The sequence below is a fragment of the Rhizopus delemar genome, genomic scaffold, assembly GCF_000149305.1.
Source record: "Rhizopus delemar RA 99-880 supercont3.1 genomic scaffold, whole genome shotgun sequence".
In the NCBI taxonomy this organism is placed as follows: Eukaryota; Fungi; Mucoromycota; class Mucoromycetes; order Mucorales; family Rhizopodaceae; genus Rhizopus; species Rhizopus delemar.
The window spans coordinates 2,907,483-2,925,273 of record NW_027137827.1 but is presented as its reverse complement, the minus strand read 5'-3'; the positions used below and the strand labels follow the sequence as shown (position 1 = coordinate 2,925,273).

Below are 17,791 nucleotides of genomic sequence, written 5' to 3'. Positions count from 1 at the left end.
TGTGGACGAACAATCTAGGAATAAAACTGCGTGGGGGTGAGTTTATCAAAACCAGTAGGGTTCACATCAATGGCTGTCATTTGGTTCATGGTCTTCAGTGCTTTATTGATATTATTTTGGATAAGTTTCTTTGTGTTAAGGTATCCTCCAGGGCTGATAGGAATACCTAGGTAGCTGAATGAAACTTGACGTGGAAGTATAATTCCATAGAGAGCATAGTCTTGAGTATCAGAGGAAGGGGACAGTATTGCGCATTTGAGAGGGTTTCAGCGGAAACTTAGCTGATAGCTATGATCTTCACATTTTTGTAGGAGCGTCGTTAGATGTGGAGGTGACGCTATTAGTACCACATCATCAGCGTACAGGAGACAGTTGATTGATAAAGTAAATTCAATGGGATTAGTCTGAGAACCATCAGCAAGGGGTGATCTCGTAGAAGATTCGGCAATTGGTTAACGTAGATTGAGTATAGGAAAGGAGACAGAATCGAACCCTGCAACACACCAGTGACGGGTGAGAATCGGGAAGATTTGGCATTCCCCAGGAAGACTTCAATCTGGACATCATTAAAAAGGTTTTTAAGCAAGTTGAGTAGTGCCGGATCAAGGCTTTGTTCTAAAGCTTGCCACACATGACGACGGTCAACAGTATCATAGGCAGATTTAATGTCTAAGAACGCTAGAGTTGGAGTGACTTTATGGTGCTTGCGTAGGATAGAACATATTTCAACGAGGGACAGTGCTTGATCAAGTGTACTGCGGGCTACGCGGAAGCCGCCCTGTGCAATATCAAGTGTAGGGATTTGATCGACTAGTTCAGGATATAGACATTTTTCTACGATTTTTCTGAAAATAGAGGTTAAGCTAATCGAATGGAAGTTTCCTGGATCAGTTACTGGGCCTTTTTTATATATGGGAAGAACCTGAGCGACTCTCCATGACAGAGGGGTGTAGCTCCATCGCCAGAAAAGTTGAAACAGGTACACAAGAATTGGCGTTAAGCGATCAGTGATAGGTAGGATTGTTTCTATAGTAAGATGGTCTACACCGGGTGCTTTCCGTCGGGGCAGATGTGCAATGGCATCATTAACTGTTTCGATAGTAAAAGGACATGTGCTTGTATCAAATGGTTCATTATGGCTGGTGGATGGCGTCGATTCAGTAAAGTTAGATAGTAAATCACCAGCAAAAGTGTGTTGAAGGTGTTGCATCATTACATCAGCAGCACGCTGTGGCCCCTCTATATGAGAAAAGGTGGGCTTGATAGTTCTGTTTTTTCTGATACGACTGAATTTAGCGATTGCCTTGGAGTAGTTTCCCTGGGACATTTGGTCACAGAAACAGCGCCAAGTTTCACGACGTCTCTTTAGAATGAGTTGACGTAATTTCGCTTGAGCTTCCTGATGTGCTACCCATAATCGTAGTGCATTGAAACCATGTGCTTTCTTCCACTTTTTGTAATAATATTCTTTACAGTTAAAAGCGGCTGTCATTTCAGTTGTCCAAAAATCCATAAGCCATTCATCCGTTGGTGGTGAGCGTCTACCACAAATCTTATTCAGGCTGTCGTAAATAGCGTCACATAGTGGTTGGTGTATTGAATCAATGTATTGACAAGCCTCAGTTCTATTAGGGAATGAAAACGATGACTGGTGGGGTAGTATTATCTGTAAATTTTCAGTGAATACTTCTTTGTAAGAGTTTCTGAAACGTGGATGTTTGAGTTTTCCAATATTCCAGGTAACACGTTGTGGAGGCAAATGGACTTGGAGATTAGAGGGCAAGTCAAATGACATTGTCATGAACTTGTGGTTTGAACTGAGAGAAAGATCATGCCTTATGTGTATAGATGGCGAAATCAATTCGTTATTGCTGAGAAAAAAATCAATGATGCTTGTACCCTGAAATGTATACGAGGTAGGTTGTCCATGTATAAGACGTTGATTCCAGAGTATAAGATTATGGGAGCTCATCCAGTTGTAGAAAATTCGCCCTCGTGGGTCTATTCGAGTGTCGCCTGTGTAAGATCCCAGGCGAGCATTAAAATCACCACATAATATAGTATTGGTCGTATTAGCGTATTGCAAATGTAGTGTATCTAGTATCGTTGTTCATCATCATCTAAAGAGGGTGGTAAATATAGGCAGTGGATCAATATTTTAGAGGCTAAGACAATGGATAAAGAATACTTAGCTAATAGGGGGTGAGTATGAGTAATTTGGTAGACTGGTAGTTTGCATCGCGGATTCACCAGAAGAGCCAGACCAAGCTGTCCATTACCTGTGATAGAGTTCCGTGGTGCTCAAAAAAATTACAGTGTTTTGCGTTTGAAAACCCTAATGTTGGCTAAACGACGTCAAATAATGTGATAGACGTTCACCCATGATATCGTTGATTCTTATTATTTTAATTTGTATTATTTTATTTCGTATCTTATTCCTCCCCCTCAAAAAAAAAAAAAAGAATACATGCTTAGACAGAAAGATATAAGGAAGAAAGGGAAATTTATTATTTGTTACAAAAAATGAAAATAAAGCGCGGCTCTGAGACCATCTATCACATTATTTGACGTCGTTTAGCCAACATTAGGATTTTCAAACGCAAAACATAAAAGAAAAGTTTGTTTATTAAATAAATAAAAGGAGCAAAAGCTATTAAATTGTCTTTCACAACTTTGGTTTTTTTTCTTTGTTTTGCGAAACTTTAATGGTATTACATCTCTTCCTATTGGTTGGTTTAAACATGCTTGCCACCACATATTTCTATCCAAACAAGAGTTTACTAAATAAGTTTCTGTAAAGCAATACAGTGCTTCCACTCTCAATTTACCAAATTTTTGAAAACACTGCCCACTTTTTTGAAAAAATTGCCCACTTGTGCGAGACTAAATTGCCCATAAAAAGGAGGCTTATTTGGCTGGATGTTTGAAGCTAATTTGACCAGGTTTGCGAAACCAGATTAACCACATCATACAAATAGTTTGACCGACTTTTTGATATTTCTATTTCTTCATAACTGTAACTCCCAAGAATGAATTTCTTTCACGAAGATAGTAGAGGTAGGATCGTAGATGAGTCTGGCAAAGAAGTGCCGGCTTTCGCTGTTGTAGAATCATCATTTCACTAACAAATTTGACGAATCTTCGCAAATAGGTGAAGAACGAGAGCCCAAAGACACTGATATCGACGAAGTAGCTTCCAAAAAAGAGCGAAATATCATCGATCCTATAATTACTGAACGAGGATACCCGCCTTATTCCCCTGAGCTCAACCCTATCGAGTAGTTTCGAAAAGTTTTGAAGGATAGCGTCAGAAGAAGTAAGTTGACTGATGTGGAAGCCTCACTTTAAGGGTTATTGAAAGCTCCGGTTGAACATTTGCAGAATTCATTCAGCATCCCATAAATCGTTCCCCTAAATGCTTAAATAAAGAACCTTTGTAATTTATTTGACCAGAAATTGGTCAAAATATTTGTAAAACGTGGTTAATTTATTCTCAAACATCCGGCCAAATAAGTCTCCTTTTTATGGCAATTTTTTTCAAAAAAGTAGGAAGTGTTTTCAAGTGAAAGCACTGTATCATGCATTCCACCCCACTTGAATCCTTAGACAAGCGAACTCTAAAACAGATCCAGTTGCAGTTCCGACAAGACAATCTCTGTCAAAATCGCTCCTCCCGTAACTCTACACTTCTTTCACTATGTCGTCCAACTATTTCCTTGGATCCTATCTTATGGCTACCAATGACCAGAATAGAACGAAATCGCTGTGTGCGTTGGCGTCTCGGATGGCTTCCTGGTGGTACACCCAGACCATGCCCCCTCCATCCTTCACAGAAACTTACAAAGTCCCATTCTATCCATTGCCTCAATATGCACCGCCGACTACAATTGTCTGAAACGATAGTAGATCCTCTGTCCTTCCTTCTGAACAAATTACCTCATCGAACACCACATTCCTTTCGAGCAGCCCTTCCTTGGTCCCTCAGATGGCCTACTATCTGTACCATCCTCCATGAGCTCGACTACTTATGCCATGACAAGATTCCGCCTTCACCGCCACCCTATATTGGGCAAAGATTCCTCGAATGGCTTCCCAATGTCTCCCGCTAGTGTTTCTTACATGTGTCACCTTTTCTTTCTCTTAAACATTTTTACCCTTGATCCCATAAGGGGTTTTTAGCCTCCACTCATTCTTTCTTGATCTGCCCCGGGCAAAAACGATGAAAACTAAGTCATCATGCGCCCATTTGGGGTTTTAATTTTATTTGTAAATAAAGTAAATGTTTAAACGTATCATGCATTCCAAGCTCTTTTTCCGCTTTCCATCACTTTCCATAGCTTTTTGCCTTATTTGGAAAGCGATAATACTTTAATACAAATAACCAGCATTGACAATAAAAATAAATACAACGATAAACACACATAATACAGAAACCACTACTATGGCTCCTGTTAGTAGAGGCCGTAAAGCTTCAAAGCCTATTCTTACTAACGAACAAATACAAATCTTAACTGCACAGTTTAATACTCAGCGTCGAAGACTTGTATGCACCAACTGTAAAGAAACTAACTCCTTTCACCGCAATGGATCCATAGCTGGTGACCCTCCTCAACCTTGTTTTGTTTGCAAACCCTGTGGTAAAACATACAGTGCACCAACCATGGCTGAGATCTGCGAATTGGCATCCACTACAACAATGCTATCTGAACCCCTATCCCTTGACGCTATGATGGAAACTTCTAACGCTCAAGACGATAACCCGGAGGCTATGCCTATTTCTACAACAACAGCAACTGATATTGCTAGCCTTCAAGCAACGATTGAACGACTCTGTGCCGAACTCAAGCAAACGCAAGCTGAACTTAAGCAAGCACATACTGAAATAGACATGCTTCGCAACCAACGTACTCAAAATCTGAACCAATCAACAATTGAGACCCACGATACTCAGTTTCCCTCTTTACCGTCAACTGCCCAGTCACTTCCTCCTTGGAAAGATACATCCCGCCTCAACAGTATTAAACAATCAATGCTTGAAAAACGCCAACAACGCCGTATCCAACGACAGGAAAATGCTGCTCGCTTTTTACAACCTCCGTCTGAAAACCAAGGCTTTCAATATATTTATATTCCTACCAAAGCCCGAGTTCCCATCGGACAATTACGAAACCGTCTCCGTAGACTGGACATCAATAACAGCAGAATCTTGGACATTAATTATCCCACAAGAAATATTGCTGCCCTCTTAGTCCATAATGACTATGCACCTGAACTTAAAGCACATCTCCAAAAATTCAAAGTGACTGTGAATGAGAACTTCAACCCATGCGACGGATCTATCCTTATGGATCCTAAATATGAACAGAACACTAAAGAAGAGCGTGACTCCCTGGCTTTTATGCATCACTGTGATCGTATGAAGCGAGCCATTAACTATATTCGTGTTCCAGTCAAAACTGCAGTAGCGCGCTATTTTTACAATCAAGGCTGGATCGACAAACAAACATTTACCGAAACACTTACAACTACTGGATCTAAACCAACGGATGTATTCTATGTCGATCAAGACGCAGATATGAATATCTCAGACCTCGATGACAATACCTCACAATTATAATGAGTACAGTCTCAATCTCATTATTCAAGGCTACTGGCCTGCCAAAACAAGCTATATCACCAATCCTTAAATTAGCTGAATCATCTTCTGTTTTACTAATTACTGAATCATGGGTACTCCCACCGAACAAATACCCTACATCATGGAAACAATTTCATACCTATGATCAACCTATCCAATCATTCAAGCATCGAGGTAGCCTTGGAATTGCCCTACTAATCAACCCACTTACTAGCGCTACTGTTCAACACATCCCACACAAAAACCCGCTATTAGCTAAGTATAAATTATCATTCATTATATCTAAGATACTAGTTCACTGTCTATATCTTCCTCCTTCTCTTTCACACACAGAGGTTTCCAATATTCTACAACAATTACCTTTAGAATTCCCCAATACAACATCAACCATAGTTTGTGGCGATCTAAGTGCACGAATGGGAATATATACTGGTGACACACTCTTTAATTATCGTGGACGGCTACTACATGATTGGATACAGTCAAACAATATGATTACATGGAATGAGCGTTTAAAATATGGACATCCTACTTCTATTACATATCATGGCAACAGTATCATTGACTATTTTATCAGTACAACGGAACTCATCGAACCACAGCTAGTTATACGGGATGATCTATCACTCGATTCCAATCATAAATTTATGATGCTATCCTTTCAAACTAATATTCCTAGTAGCAATCTTCTTCCTCCAAAGAGGCTCACATGGCATTTGGGAAAGCTAAAGGACGATAAAAAGGAGACTACATATCAACAGGTATTCACAAACCTTACTGCTGATTTGATTCCACACCCTCCACCTCTTTTGCCCAATAGAAGCTCTGCCATTAATTATATCGAGGATTTTAACTCTGCTATCTGTCAAGCCATATACCAATCTCTGGATCAAGTATGCGGAAAAAGCGACCAGCAAAAAGATACTGAGTTACAAAAATCCTGGACAATTGAACTACAATATACTTTTAATCTCAAAGAATACTATTACAGAAAATGGAGAAAAGCACAAGGGTTAAACCGCCTCAAATACTGGCTCCTACACCAGGAAACAAAAGCACTACTAAGAAGGATGGTACTACGACGACGAAGAGAAACACGGCATAATTTCTGCGAGAGAATGGAACAAGGAGAGTATACAAAATCTATTGCAAGATTTTGCAAAATACGTAAAAATAGAAACCTAAAACCCTCTTTTACTACTTTAGAAGGCCCCCAGCATGCTGCTAATTTAATGGCATCTCATCTAAATTCTATCTATGCTGGACACCTACTTCATGAAACTGGACCCAGGCTTCATATTCAACAAGATTGCTCTGCTACATCTGCTAGAGAAACCTGTCCTATTCTATTAGACGACATACTCTCATCAATCAAACAATTACCCTCCAAAAAAGCTCCAGGTTCTGACCATATCTGACAAGAAATGTTACTACCCATACAAGACCGTCTTTCACCTCTATTACTCTTCTTATTCCAATTATGTTGGTCGTGGTCATATACACCAGAAGACTGGAGAGTCGCCCAGTAGTACCAATTTACAAAAAGGATGACCCTACCGAACCTAGCAACTATAGATCCACTAGTCTCACCTCCGTATTTCGCAAAGTACTGGAGCGATGTCTATATCAATTCCTTGTTGACAATAGTCCTTCATTAGATCTAGCTCAAGGTGGGTTTCGTGAAGCCAGAGGATCGTTAGACCAAGCTTTATGTTTAGCTGAAATTTGCAATATTCTTCGCCGACAACATCGCGTTACCCCAGTTCTCGCTTTCTTAGACATTAAATCGGCATACGATACCGTAGACCGCAATTATATATGGCAGAAATTAGAGCACACAGCACCTACGGCTCTCCTATGTCTAATTCGAAACTTATTCGATGATGTCCAAATGGAAGTTTTGCTCAACAATGCCACCTCCACTCGATTTTCACCTGTCACGGGCGTCTTACAAGGATCTATACTCTCGCCCTTTCTTTATTCTATATATATTAATGACTTACCCAAGACACTACGCCCACAACCAATAGAAGAAGGCCTCTCTCCCGTCCAACCGGCCCCCCTCATGAATTGTCTTTTATATGCTGACGATGTGGTACTCATCGCTGATAAGGAACAGATGGTACACTTGCTGAAGAAGTGCGAATATCACAGCCACAAACTTGGATATAGATGGAACCCAAAAAAATGCGTAATCTTAGATCCCACGGACCAACCACTAAAGTACACTCTTTACGGAGATGTTCTTGCAGCTCTACCTTCCTTCTCTTATCTTGGAATCCCATTTCGGCCAGGTGGATATCTCAACACTTTTGGCTTACTCAGCAATAATATCAACAAAGCACTAGCTACGATGAACCAACTATCGTCAATTGGTATTAACCCCAAAGGCTTTATCCCACTTCTTGCTACTAGGTTCTATACCCAGATAGTTCGTGCTCAATTAGAATACGGACTTGCAATCAATAAGATAACATCACTCCTAGCCAAGAAATTAGAAGATGCACAAAACATATACCTACGCAGAATCTTTGGCGGCTCTAGTCGATCCTCTGTCAAAGTGATGCTGCATCTAACTAAGCTACCTACAATGCAGGAACGCACTTATATATTGCAAACCCAATTCTTGTTACGATCATTAACTCTACCGAACGATGCTCTGCTTACCTGTCTATTACCTCATATACGTCGTTCGGGCAGCCATTCATGTTGGTATAAGCTTTCCAAATCACCATTATGGGCACAATGCCTACCCCACCCAGAGCAATTAGACAAACGTACACTTAAAAAGATTCAACTACAGTTCCGGCAAGACAATCTCAACCAGGCGCGATCATCTCGTAACTCTATACTTCTTTCTCAATGTCGCCCAACGATATCATTAGATCCCATCCTTTGGCTACCAATGACAAGAACAGAAAGAAATCGATGTATACGCTGGCGTCTTGGCTGGCTACCAGGCGGCAAACTAGAACTCTGTCCAAGGCATCCTACCCAGATATTCACAAAACAACATGCAATAAGTTGTCTCGATATGCACCATCGCTTACAAATGCCAGAAACAGTCCAAGATCCTCTATCGTTCCTTCTCAATAGATTACCAACAAGAATACTATGTTCATCTCACTCCGCCTCTCCATGGTTTATTCGTTGGCTGGTCATCTGTACTATACTCTATGAACTTGACTACCTATTCCATGATAAAGACCAACCGCCACCGCCATTCCAACCAGGGCAAAGATTCCTCGATTGGCTACCCTCTTCCCTTCACTAGTGACATTCACTTGTTTCCTTCACTCTCCCTCCCATATCTTTATTACCCTTGATCCCAAAAGGGGTTTTTAGTTTCCATTAAACTTTTTATTGATCTGACCAGGGCGAAAACGATGCAATATTAGACATCATGCGCTCAAAATGGTCATTAATTTTTATAAATAAAAAATCAAATTTAAACGTATCATGCATTCCTCATCATCACACCATTTTGTTGTATAATGGTAAAAGTAATTGAGAAAAAGGTAGAAACAAAGATCAAGAAACAGTTTGGGTACTTTTTTGAGACTGATCTTTATTTCAGTTTAAGTTAAAGTAAAAATTATTCTAATTGAAGGCAGGTGTTTACATCTTGTTGAGTGAGTAGCTTGATATCTTCTATTGCGATCGTTCTTCTAATCTTCAGTTACTTTAGCAAGTGTTATCTATAATTATGATTATGAAAACTTTTCATTTGTTCTTTTGTATGTCTGTCATAGATTATCTTTTATTCTGGGAATTCCTCACTGAATTGAATAACGTTATTTTACGCGTTATTTCAATTATGTGAAAGATTAGCAATATTCCTGACATTGGATTGGATTTGGTTATTTTGGTTGATACTTCTTCTTATCAAAGAACTCTCATGGATACAATACATATTCTAAAAGAATATGTTTAATTGAAATTGACTGTATGATCTTATTTAAATAAACTTGTATTTTATTTTATTTTAATTATGATCTTGTATTAAGACTTATATTTATTAATGTCAACTACAATCAGTTACTGTTCTACAACACATTTCACTCTCATTAGTTAAAGCTATATAAACCCCCATGTGTAATATTATTTATATTTTAATCTTCTGTAAACTTTTCGGTTAAATCGCATCCTTTTTTTTCAAAGGAATTTGTATTGTCATTCTGTCCAGAGGAGGAAGCATTTTGTTGTAGGCTACGGCTTTTTGGTCCCATTTAAAGACAATCGTCAAACATGTTCACAGAATGTTGACTCATGTTTAAGAGAGTGGGGGCGCTTATTCCATTATATGCCTCCTCGGCTACTCTTGCTTTAAGATCTTCATCTCCAGTGATTTTACTTCTCTTGACAAAGAAGAATGTAGCGTGTTGCATTAAGGCATTCTTGCATATTTGTAAAAATCGACGGAAGCGACTATGAAATCAATGATTTAAGTAGGAACTACTGTAAATGCTTGTTGGTACCAGTCTTTAATGAATATTGTGAAATATTGTCTTGCTGTGAGTTTCCGATATAATACTTCTCGATCTCCCGTTAACCATGGCCATGAAAGTAAAATATATATATATAAAAGATAATGATAAAGCAGTTAGTAATGTGATATTTTATAATCAGCATATTTTATAATGTGCAATACATCAGGCAGCCTCTACATAAACAGTTTATCGTCAGATGGACAAAACAATTTTCATACACCAGCTTATTCGGCATTTATATAGGAATATGTCCAAGGAGTGCGATACGATCAAGTCGTAAAGATGCACTTGAACATAACGGCTGGGGCGTTACTCATCATACAAAGAGTTTATCTGAACCAGCCATTAGGCCTTTGCAGAGCAAACAAACAAGAGGAGAGCAATACGATCTAGTCGTAAAGATACACTCATGCTCACCAAGTAACCTTGTAGTAATATACCCAAGAAATGTTATACGACCAGGCCGTAAAGATAAACTTGAGTATAAAGCTAAGGGTCTTACTTTATCATACAAAGAGTTTCTGACCGCTCATTAGGCCTTTGCAGAGCAAACAAACAAGAGGAGAGCAATACGATCTAGTCATAAAGATACACTCATGCTCATCGAGTAACCCTGATGTACAAAAAAAAAAAAAAAAAAAAAATCTTCGTAATCAGAATTTTCTTATGTTTGATGACGTTGGCTCCCCATAACATTTTCAGGCATTCCCTTATATTGGCCCCTTAAATGACGACAGCAAAAAAATAAAAAAAAGTCACATATGCCCAGAATATTTTACTTAGCAATTTATTTGAAATACTTCTCTGCGTTTTTTAATTTTAGAACAAGCAATACTCATTTCCTTTAGCCATGTCAACTTTAGCAACTAGATTTTACTCTTCTAATGTTACAGATTTTGAAAAGATGGAAGTCAGCAAAGATAATTGGGAGGAGGAGCTTAAGAAACTGGAGGATTCTACTTGTGTTCACTGGATAAACAAAGGGTTCAGAGTTAAGGAAACTGAGAGCTCTTCATTGGGCCGTCATAAGACGATTTTATGGAGTAAAAAGTATGCGTGTCATCGTGGAACTGACACTTATGTATCTAATGCCAGAACAAACGACGACAGCGGTCGACCAGTACAAAAAAATTCTAAGAAAATCGGCTGTAACGCCATTATTATGATGACATGTCGCATCTCTGATCCAAGTATTGTTGAGTTTGCACGAAAAAATGACCACAATCATGCTCCTGGGTCCTACTCTGATTTACAACATATGTCAATTTCGGATACTTTGCGGGATAAGATCAAAAATTTCTTATGTAAAGGATTTTCGAGAAGAGAAGTAAGATCATGTCTTCTTCAAGAAATGGAGGGCGATGAACAACAGCGGGACAAGATGTTTCATTATGACGATGTTTATAATGTTTGGCTGACGGTAGCAAAGGATATGTTTCAGTTTGGCAATAATGAGTTTGAATCATTTCAATTATGGAAGAGAAAACTTATCAACTGTGGTTATAAAGTTATTGATCACTCGTTAGATGATGTTTTCTTCTATGGATTCATTTCTTCATGGCAAATGGATATAATGAAAGTTTCAAAGTGCTTTTCTTTGGACTCAGCATTTGGAATATCATCAAGAAGTAATGAGATCTTGTACAGTTTAGTTATCAGGCATCCTGATACTGGAAAAGGAGTACCTGTAGGTTATTTACTCACCAATGACCAATCAGTAACACCTGTATTGGAATGGCTCAAATTTTTCAAAGACCACTGCTCTATGCAGCCTGAACAAATTACAGTCGATTGTAGTATTCCTGAAGCAGATGCAAACAGAGTTACCTTTGGAGAAAATTGTCGTATACAATTGTGCTTTTTCCATGTTGCTCAATGTTGTAGAAACTTGGCAACGAAGTTCAAAAATCAACCTGGCCAGTATAACAACATGAAAGTAATCAGAGGCAATGTCATGAGTGAATTACAATCAATCATGTATGAAACTGTTCGCGAAAACGTGATTGAAAAAATATGCCAGTTTAGAGAAAAAGTGGACTTCAGTTCAACCAAATTTTGTCGAGTACTTGGAGAGTAGATGGCTTGCTTTAGAAGGCTACAAAAAGTGGTCTGCAGCATATGTAATTGAAGAGCATCGAAACATGCGCACCAATAATTACATTGAAAGCTGGCATAATCAACTAAAATCAATTTATTTGAAAAGAATCAAGAATAGAAGATTAGATCGTCTTGTCTTCATTCTGACAAATGATGTTGAAAGCGATTTAAAGCTTGATGTTGAAAGAATTTGCTCTGAAGTAGGAAGAATGGGGCCTGAATTGAGAAGGAGAAGACAGAGAGAGATGGTAGCTGACAATATTCCAGAAGATAGAATGATAGAAATGATCTCCAAGGATGGCGATACTCAGTACACCGTCGAATCATTTAATCAAGAAAACATTCTATATGTCGTCAAAATCAATGAAGATGGAAAAAGTGCCTCTTGCTCCTGTTCTTATTTCAAGTTTAACTCGGCCGTATGCAAACATATGTATTTGTTGCAAAGACACATCAATATTGAAGTTGAGGTTCTCTCAAGAATGAAAACCTTGCTTTCCCAAGCACCCATTCCAGTTCTTGCTGATACTAGTGTCAATGATGATATTTCTTATAATGTTTCTTCTCAAGATGTTGAACATTCTATTTTGAAGAGAAATATTCGACTAGTGTTAGATTCTTTTCGACATCTCAAAAGAAGCATTAATGCAATCAATGACCATGACATTCTCGACAATGTCTATAAAAAACTTAAAGAAATAAGACAGATAATTGACTCTGCTGATAATTCTAGAAGAATAGGGACTCAAAGAAGCCTAAATAATTAAATAAATTGCTAAGTAAAATATTCTGGGCATATGTGACTTTTTTTTATTTTTTTGCTGTCGTCATTTGAGGGGCCAATATAAGGGAATGCGCTCTCACTATGGCTCTCACTATGTCTCTCACTACATGGATGGTATCAAGCACAGGACGAAATAGACGAGAGAAGTTTTATACAGTTTTTTTTTGGGAGACAGGGGAAAGAATTGGTAAAGGAATACCAGCATCATGCGATTCAGACATAGATTTGCGATGGTGTGAGTGAAGTGTATCTTCCTTGGGAACATGGATGCGACTATTGTGTTCGTCAATGAACTTTTACGTTACCAAATCTTGTTCCCGGAGTACATCCTATTTAATACATGTGAAAAACCTTGCCCTATTGCGTATGCATGCATCCATTAACGTTTACCATGAGCCGTGCGATCAGTTCAAAAGCTTGAAACCAATACTTTTGCTGATTCCAGCGATTGAGGACTAGGGCTGAACGCTCCCACAGACAGGCCCAGAGACTGTCATGACTGACGAACGACGACGGCAAAGTTACTTTGAGGCCAACGACTTGAATGCCAAAGAGACGTTTCTTGACAGACGTGACGTGAAATACTTGCTGATATCGGCCTTTTTCCTCATGCAAGCACACTGACATGTGTTCCATGAGCTTCAGTGTATCTTCTTCAGCATGAAGACCATCGATCTGGCTTTATGAAGAAAAGTTAGGCATACGTATAATATGAGTTTAAAAACTCTACCCAGAGGATTCAATCAAGATGTGATCAGTTTTGTCGAACAATGTTGTGCCAATGCCATCCATGAGTTTTGCATATTGAGGCATGCGGATTGAGAGCCCTTTCTCGCACCTAATTGGATAATCCTTGTTAGAATCAAACGGCAGTAGGTGAGGTCTATCTACCAAACAAATGTCACAGAGCCCATGGTTGTTGAGAGGTACTTAAAAAGAGGAATGACTGACTCTACAAAAGGCGTTCGCACATTCGTGCTGGTGGGATATTCAGGCTTCTCTGCTGTTGCCCAAAAGTCGGTCAGCACCATCCGGATCAAGTCAATGAACTACATGTCGTCTTTTGAGATATGTTTTCATATTCATGGATTCACAGGTATTGGCGCAGGTTGTCAATAGGCTGATCAAATGTATTTTTGAGGAAATCAAATGCTGCTGGTCGTTTGCAAAGGGATGCATTGGTTGCTTGATTATTCTTGTTGCGTTCATATCCTTCGATGAGATCTGCAGGTGTATCGGACATGCTTTCCTCGCTGATCTTGATGGTATACAATGTATTAAGCAGGTTGCAATCTTCACTTGTGACACGCGGTTTTTGCGTTGATGTCGGTGGTATAAAGCAGAACTTCTTCTTGCCCTTTTCCATGGTCACCGTGTCCTAGCAAAAATAAAACTATACATGCGGATCAAGATACTGTTTGCTGGCTCGACAGGATCGGTGAGCCTCACAAACTGATTGACAGTGACATTGCCATGGGATTGCCATTGGTCTGCGATTTTGTTAGTCGATATAGTACGTCCGCTGCTAAATAGCTTTTTAAAAGTCTAATAACAAATAATCAATGGGCTCTTCTATCTGAAGAGCAAATTTACCTTCAGAGTCGACTTCAATGATGCTACTTGTTTAGCAAGTTGCGGGCAATGTTAAATTACACGCTTCAGATCATCTACCGCTTTGCTGATTGTGTCTGGACCAGAAAGCGTTGTGTCTTTGGACCAATAGAAGTCAAAGCACGTTTTAATATTCCATTTTGAGGGGATTGTTTGCATGAAATAATCGGATAAAGACTTGTAATTTTTCATGAATCAGCAGAGTAAACAAGAACCAAACAAAATAAAGTTTTTTTTTTTTGTAAATAAACCAAGGATGAAACCTGTTTGTCAAAATATTGATGCATATCTTTTGGTCTACAGAACCTATCTCAATAATTTCTAAAGGGCCAAAAATATCTCCAGATTACCATCCTATTTCACTGTAGAAGGCACATTTTTTTCATCAAAACAACCTCCTTTCTTCCTGAGTACTCTTTTACCGCGTTTACTGTCTTCTACGCAAAAGTACGATTCATCAGACCAAACAACGTTTCTCCATTGGTCTTCGGTCCAATCGATGTGTTCCTTCGCCCATCGAAGTCAGCTTTTGCAGTCAATCTAGGCTTGTGAGCTGCTCTGTACGATTCGAAGTCGAGTCGACCGGCATACGATCGACGAGTTTCTATACTAACAAAAACATCTAGCTTTGCTAATTCCATATTTATTTCTTTAAAAGGGACAAAAGGATACTCTCTGATTGTCCTCTCTGAAGTGCCTTTCAATTCTTTCATCTATTTTCAATGGTCACGCCGTTTGTTTGTGAGACAAAGGGCTGCCATAGCTATCAACCTTGGCTCTCATATCCTGCACAGTGGATTTTTTCAGGCCAACAGGCTCTGCAACTGTTGCTAAAGAAGCCAACACCATCGGCTAAACGTTTATTATCTTGTTCATCAGTTTTGTATAATTTGATGTGTTGGTTGCTTTCAAGTCGTTTTTCACACCTAGAATCACAGCAGTTTTTTATAACCCTATGTAACAACCAATAATAACAAAAAGTAAATACAGGAACAACATATTCTACAAAAGGTGTTTGTTCATTATTCAAATGATGTGCTAAGGAGAGGTTTTGGCAGTCAGCCATAAAGTCGGTCAAATAAATCTTATGAGTGATATCACCTGTTCTTCTTCTTCAGTGCAGCTGCCATCCACTTTAGACCATAATGAAAACAAGAAATCTTCCTGTTTCTAATCCAACACGCCTTTTAAGAACTGAAAGGCAACTGGTACCATTTTAAAACAATGGTTATATCTTTGATCATTAACATTATTTTTGCACACCAAATCCAATTCTTTGTTCTCACAGATGCAGTCATCACTTCATTTCATATAGGCAATTTTGTCAATTTTCTCTATATCTTTTTCTTCAACAACTGGGCTATCCAGGGCATATGGGCTATGAGAGGACGCGGGTTTCGTTAAATTGAAAACTCTTTTACTCTTCTTTATGGCAGCTGTACTTTTAAGACTTTATATGAAAAGGATCTATACATCAGTAGAATGACTAAAAAGATACCATGTGACTTACCATTATTATCATCTTCTACTTTTCTTTTCCTCTAAATACGTATAACATTTATAAAAAAATAATTTTTGCTTGAAGAATTCGCTTATGCGGTGGTTACTTTATTAAAACTTGTCTTTTCACTATTAATCGCTAGGTGCATGCTTCCTTCTGCAGCAATTATGTTTGGATTGATAACTGTTTAAATGATGATATGCACTTTAAGCTTATTCTCCTTTAAACCAATGCTTTTATATAATTCTGTTTAAAAAAAGAAAAAAAAATTCTAATAGTTATTATCTAACGATATTTCTACATTACCTTGTTAACAGCCAAGTTATTTATATATTGGTTCAAGTCACCGTCTAATTCTTGATGTCTTAACAGCGAAATTAATCTACTTTAGTATTTCTGTAGGTCCTTCTTGACATCAGTGAGTTTCTTTATTTGATCAATAGTTTTTAAGATGTTTTATATTTTTTATTTACAACTTCAAGACACATATATTTTGCATAGTTTGTGCAATATTTTGGGAAACTGGAAGCTGTAAGTTTAAGATAACAGTTTGAATGAATCTCAAAATGTTGCATAGTGGCTTAAACATATGGAATGACCAGGAACAAATAAAATATTGTCTAAACGGAGCTCACTCAACTGATCGTATTATGAACAAATTGGTCTTTTTGTTCTAGTAAATTTATCGCCTGGCACTATTTCTGATTAATCCATCTATTAACGTAATGCATATACCAGTGTCATTTTCTAAAGCTAAATATTATCACTTACTTTACTGCGCCAAGATGGTTGACATTGTTTTTATAAATACTCTATTTTTAATGACTAAGATGTGAATTGACTCGTTTCATTTGTCTCATCTATACTAAACGTTACTGACATTAAAGAGAGGTTTTATCGATAAAAAGATGAAAAAGGGTAGCGACATATCGAAGGATTTTATCTAATGTATGAGGGTAGGCCACCTCCAGTTCATATCTTCAGAGCTTGTGATCTTTCCTTGGGTCTGCCAAATCCCAGCATGTTTGTGGTGGGAGTACGCTCTTGTCTCTTGTTGCTTCATGGTAGTAGCGAAGAGGTATAAGCAGCTTTATTCACGCATACGATGAATGAAGACATTATGGAAGAAGGGAAGTTCAATAAAAGTAATACAAATAAAAAAAAAGTTATTAATCTTTTCTTAAGTACTTCTAGCAACAGATTACGTCAAAGTAATCAACATTTCTAAGGTTTGCAATTTTCCATAATCACAAGTGATTACGAAAATGAATGTGTTATGTTCTACATCCACATGGTGCTCCTGATCAAAAGTAAAAGAACATTTGTTTAAAAAAACCTTTTTATGCAGTAACGCGTTTATTGTCAGTATAAAAATCAGTTAAAGTGAGTTTTGAGTGATATTGTTATTACAGGCACCACTGTCCATTTTTTTAAAAACTTAACTTATACAAGGAATTGAAAGATTTTGGAGCCTTTTTTAATAATGTATTTTCATTATGTTCCTGGGTATGCTTGTCATATTCCAAATTCATCATCTCTATGGCAAAGTTAATGAAAGAAGTTGGCTTAGGAGCAACTCATCTATCTAACATACTTTGGAAAACAATCAAATATTGAACAGACTGGTGTTGCATAATATGTATGTTGTAATGGATAATGCCAGAATACGT

General features: G+C 38.1%; 7 protein-coding genes across 7 annotated transcripts; 6 read left to right on the top strand and 1 right to left on the bottom strand.

The window, feature by feature from the left end:
* Nucleotides 1-3,029: 3,029 nt before the first annotated feature.
* RO3G_01151 (uncharacterized protein) lies at nucleotides 3,030-3,282 on the top strand (the record flags this gene model as incomplete). Its single annotated transcript, XM_067655742.1, has 2 exons — nucleotides 3,030-3,057; nucleotides 3,152-3,282. The coding sequence occupies 2 exons, from the start codon at nucleotides 3,030-3,032 to the stop codon at nucleotides 3,280-3,282; spliced, it is 159 nt and encodes a 52-aa protein (XP_067511843.1).
* Nucleotides 3,283-4,441: 1,159 nt separating this feature from the next.
* Nucleotides 4,442-5,617, top strand: RO3G_01150 (uncharacterized protein; the record flags this gene model as incomplete). The annotated part of the gene is made up of 1 exon (XM_067655741.1): nucleotides 4,442-5,617. One exon carries the CDS (start codon nucleotides 4,442-4,444, stop codon nucleotides 5,615-5,617), a length of 1,176 nt encoding a protein of 391 aa, XP_067511842.1.
* Nucleotides 5,618-10,192: 4,575 nt separating this feature from the next.
* On the top strand, nucleotides 10,193-10,521 carry RO3G_01149 (uncharacterized protein; the record flags this gene model as incomplete). The annotated part of the gene is made up of 2 exons (XM_067655740.1): nucleotides 10,193-10,204; nucleotides 10,372-10,521. The coding sequence occupies 2 exons, from the start codon at nucleotides 10,193-10,195 to the stop codon at nucleotides 10,519-10,521; spliced, it is 162 nt and encodes a 53-aa protein (XP_067511841.1).
* Nucleotides 10,522-11,032: 511 nt separating this feature from the next.
* RO3G_01148 (uncharacterized protein) lies at nucleotides 11,033-12,205 on the top strand (the record flags this gene model as incomplete). The annotated part of the gene is made up of 1 exon (XM_067655739.1): nucleotides 11,033-12,205. The coding sequence occupies one exon, from the start codon at nucleotides 11,033-11,035 to the stop codon at nucleotides 12,203-12,205; it is 1,173 nt and encodes a 390-aa protein (XP_067511840.1).
* Nucleotides 12,206-12,509: 304 nt separating this feature from the next.
* On the top strand, nucleotides 12,510-12,992 carry RO3G_01147 (uncharacterized protein; the record flags this gene model as incomplete). The annotated part of the gene is made up of 1 exon (XM_067655738.1): nucleotides 12,510-12,992. One exon carries the CDS (start codon nucleotides 12,510-12,512, stop codon nucleotides 12,990-12,992), a length of 483 nt encoding a protein of 160 aa, XP_067511839.1.
* A 313-nt stretch (nucleotides 12,993-13,305) lies between these two features.
* RO3G_01146 (uncharacterized protein) lies at nucleotides 13,306-13,822 on the bottom strand (the record flags this gene model as incomplete). Its single annotated transcript, XM_067655737.1, has 3 exons — nucleotides 13,306-13,338; nucleotides 13,400-13,688; nucleotides 13,740-13,822. 3 exons carry the CDS (start codon nucleotides 13,820-13,822, stop codon nucleotides 13,306-13,308), a joined length of 405 nt encoding a protein of 134 aa, XP_067511838.1.
* A 271-nt stretch (nucleotides 13,823-14,093) lies between these two features.
* On the top strand, nucleotides 14,094-14,333 carry RO3G_01145 (uncharacterized protein; the record flags this gene model as incomplete). Its single annotated transcript, XM_067655736.1, has 1 exon — nucleotides 14,094-14,333. One exon carries the CDS (start codon nucleotides 14,094-14,096, stop codon nucleotides 14,331-14,333), a length of 240 nt encoding a protein of 79 aa, XP_067511837.1.
* Nucleotides 14,334-17,791: the final 3,458 nt, after the last annotated feature.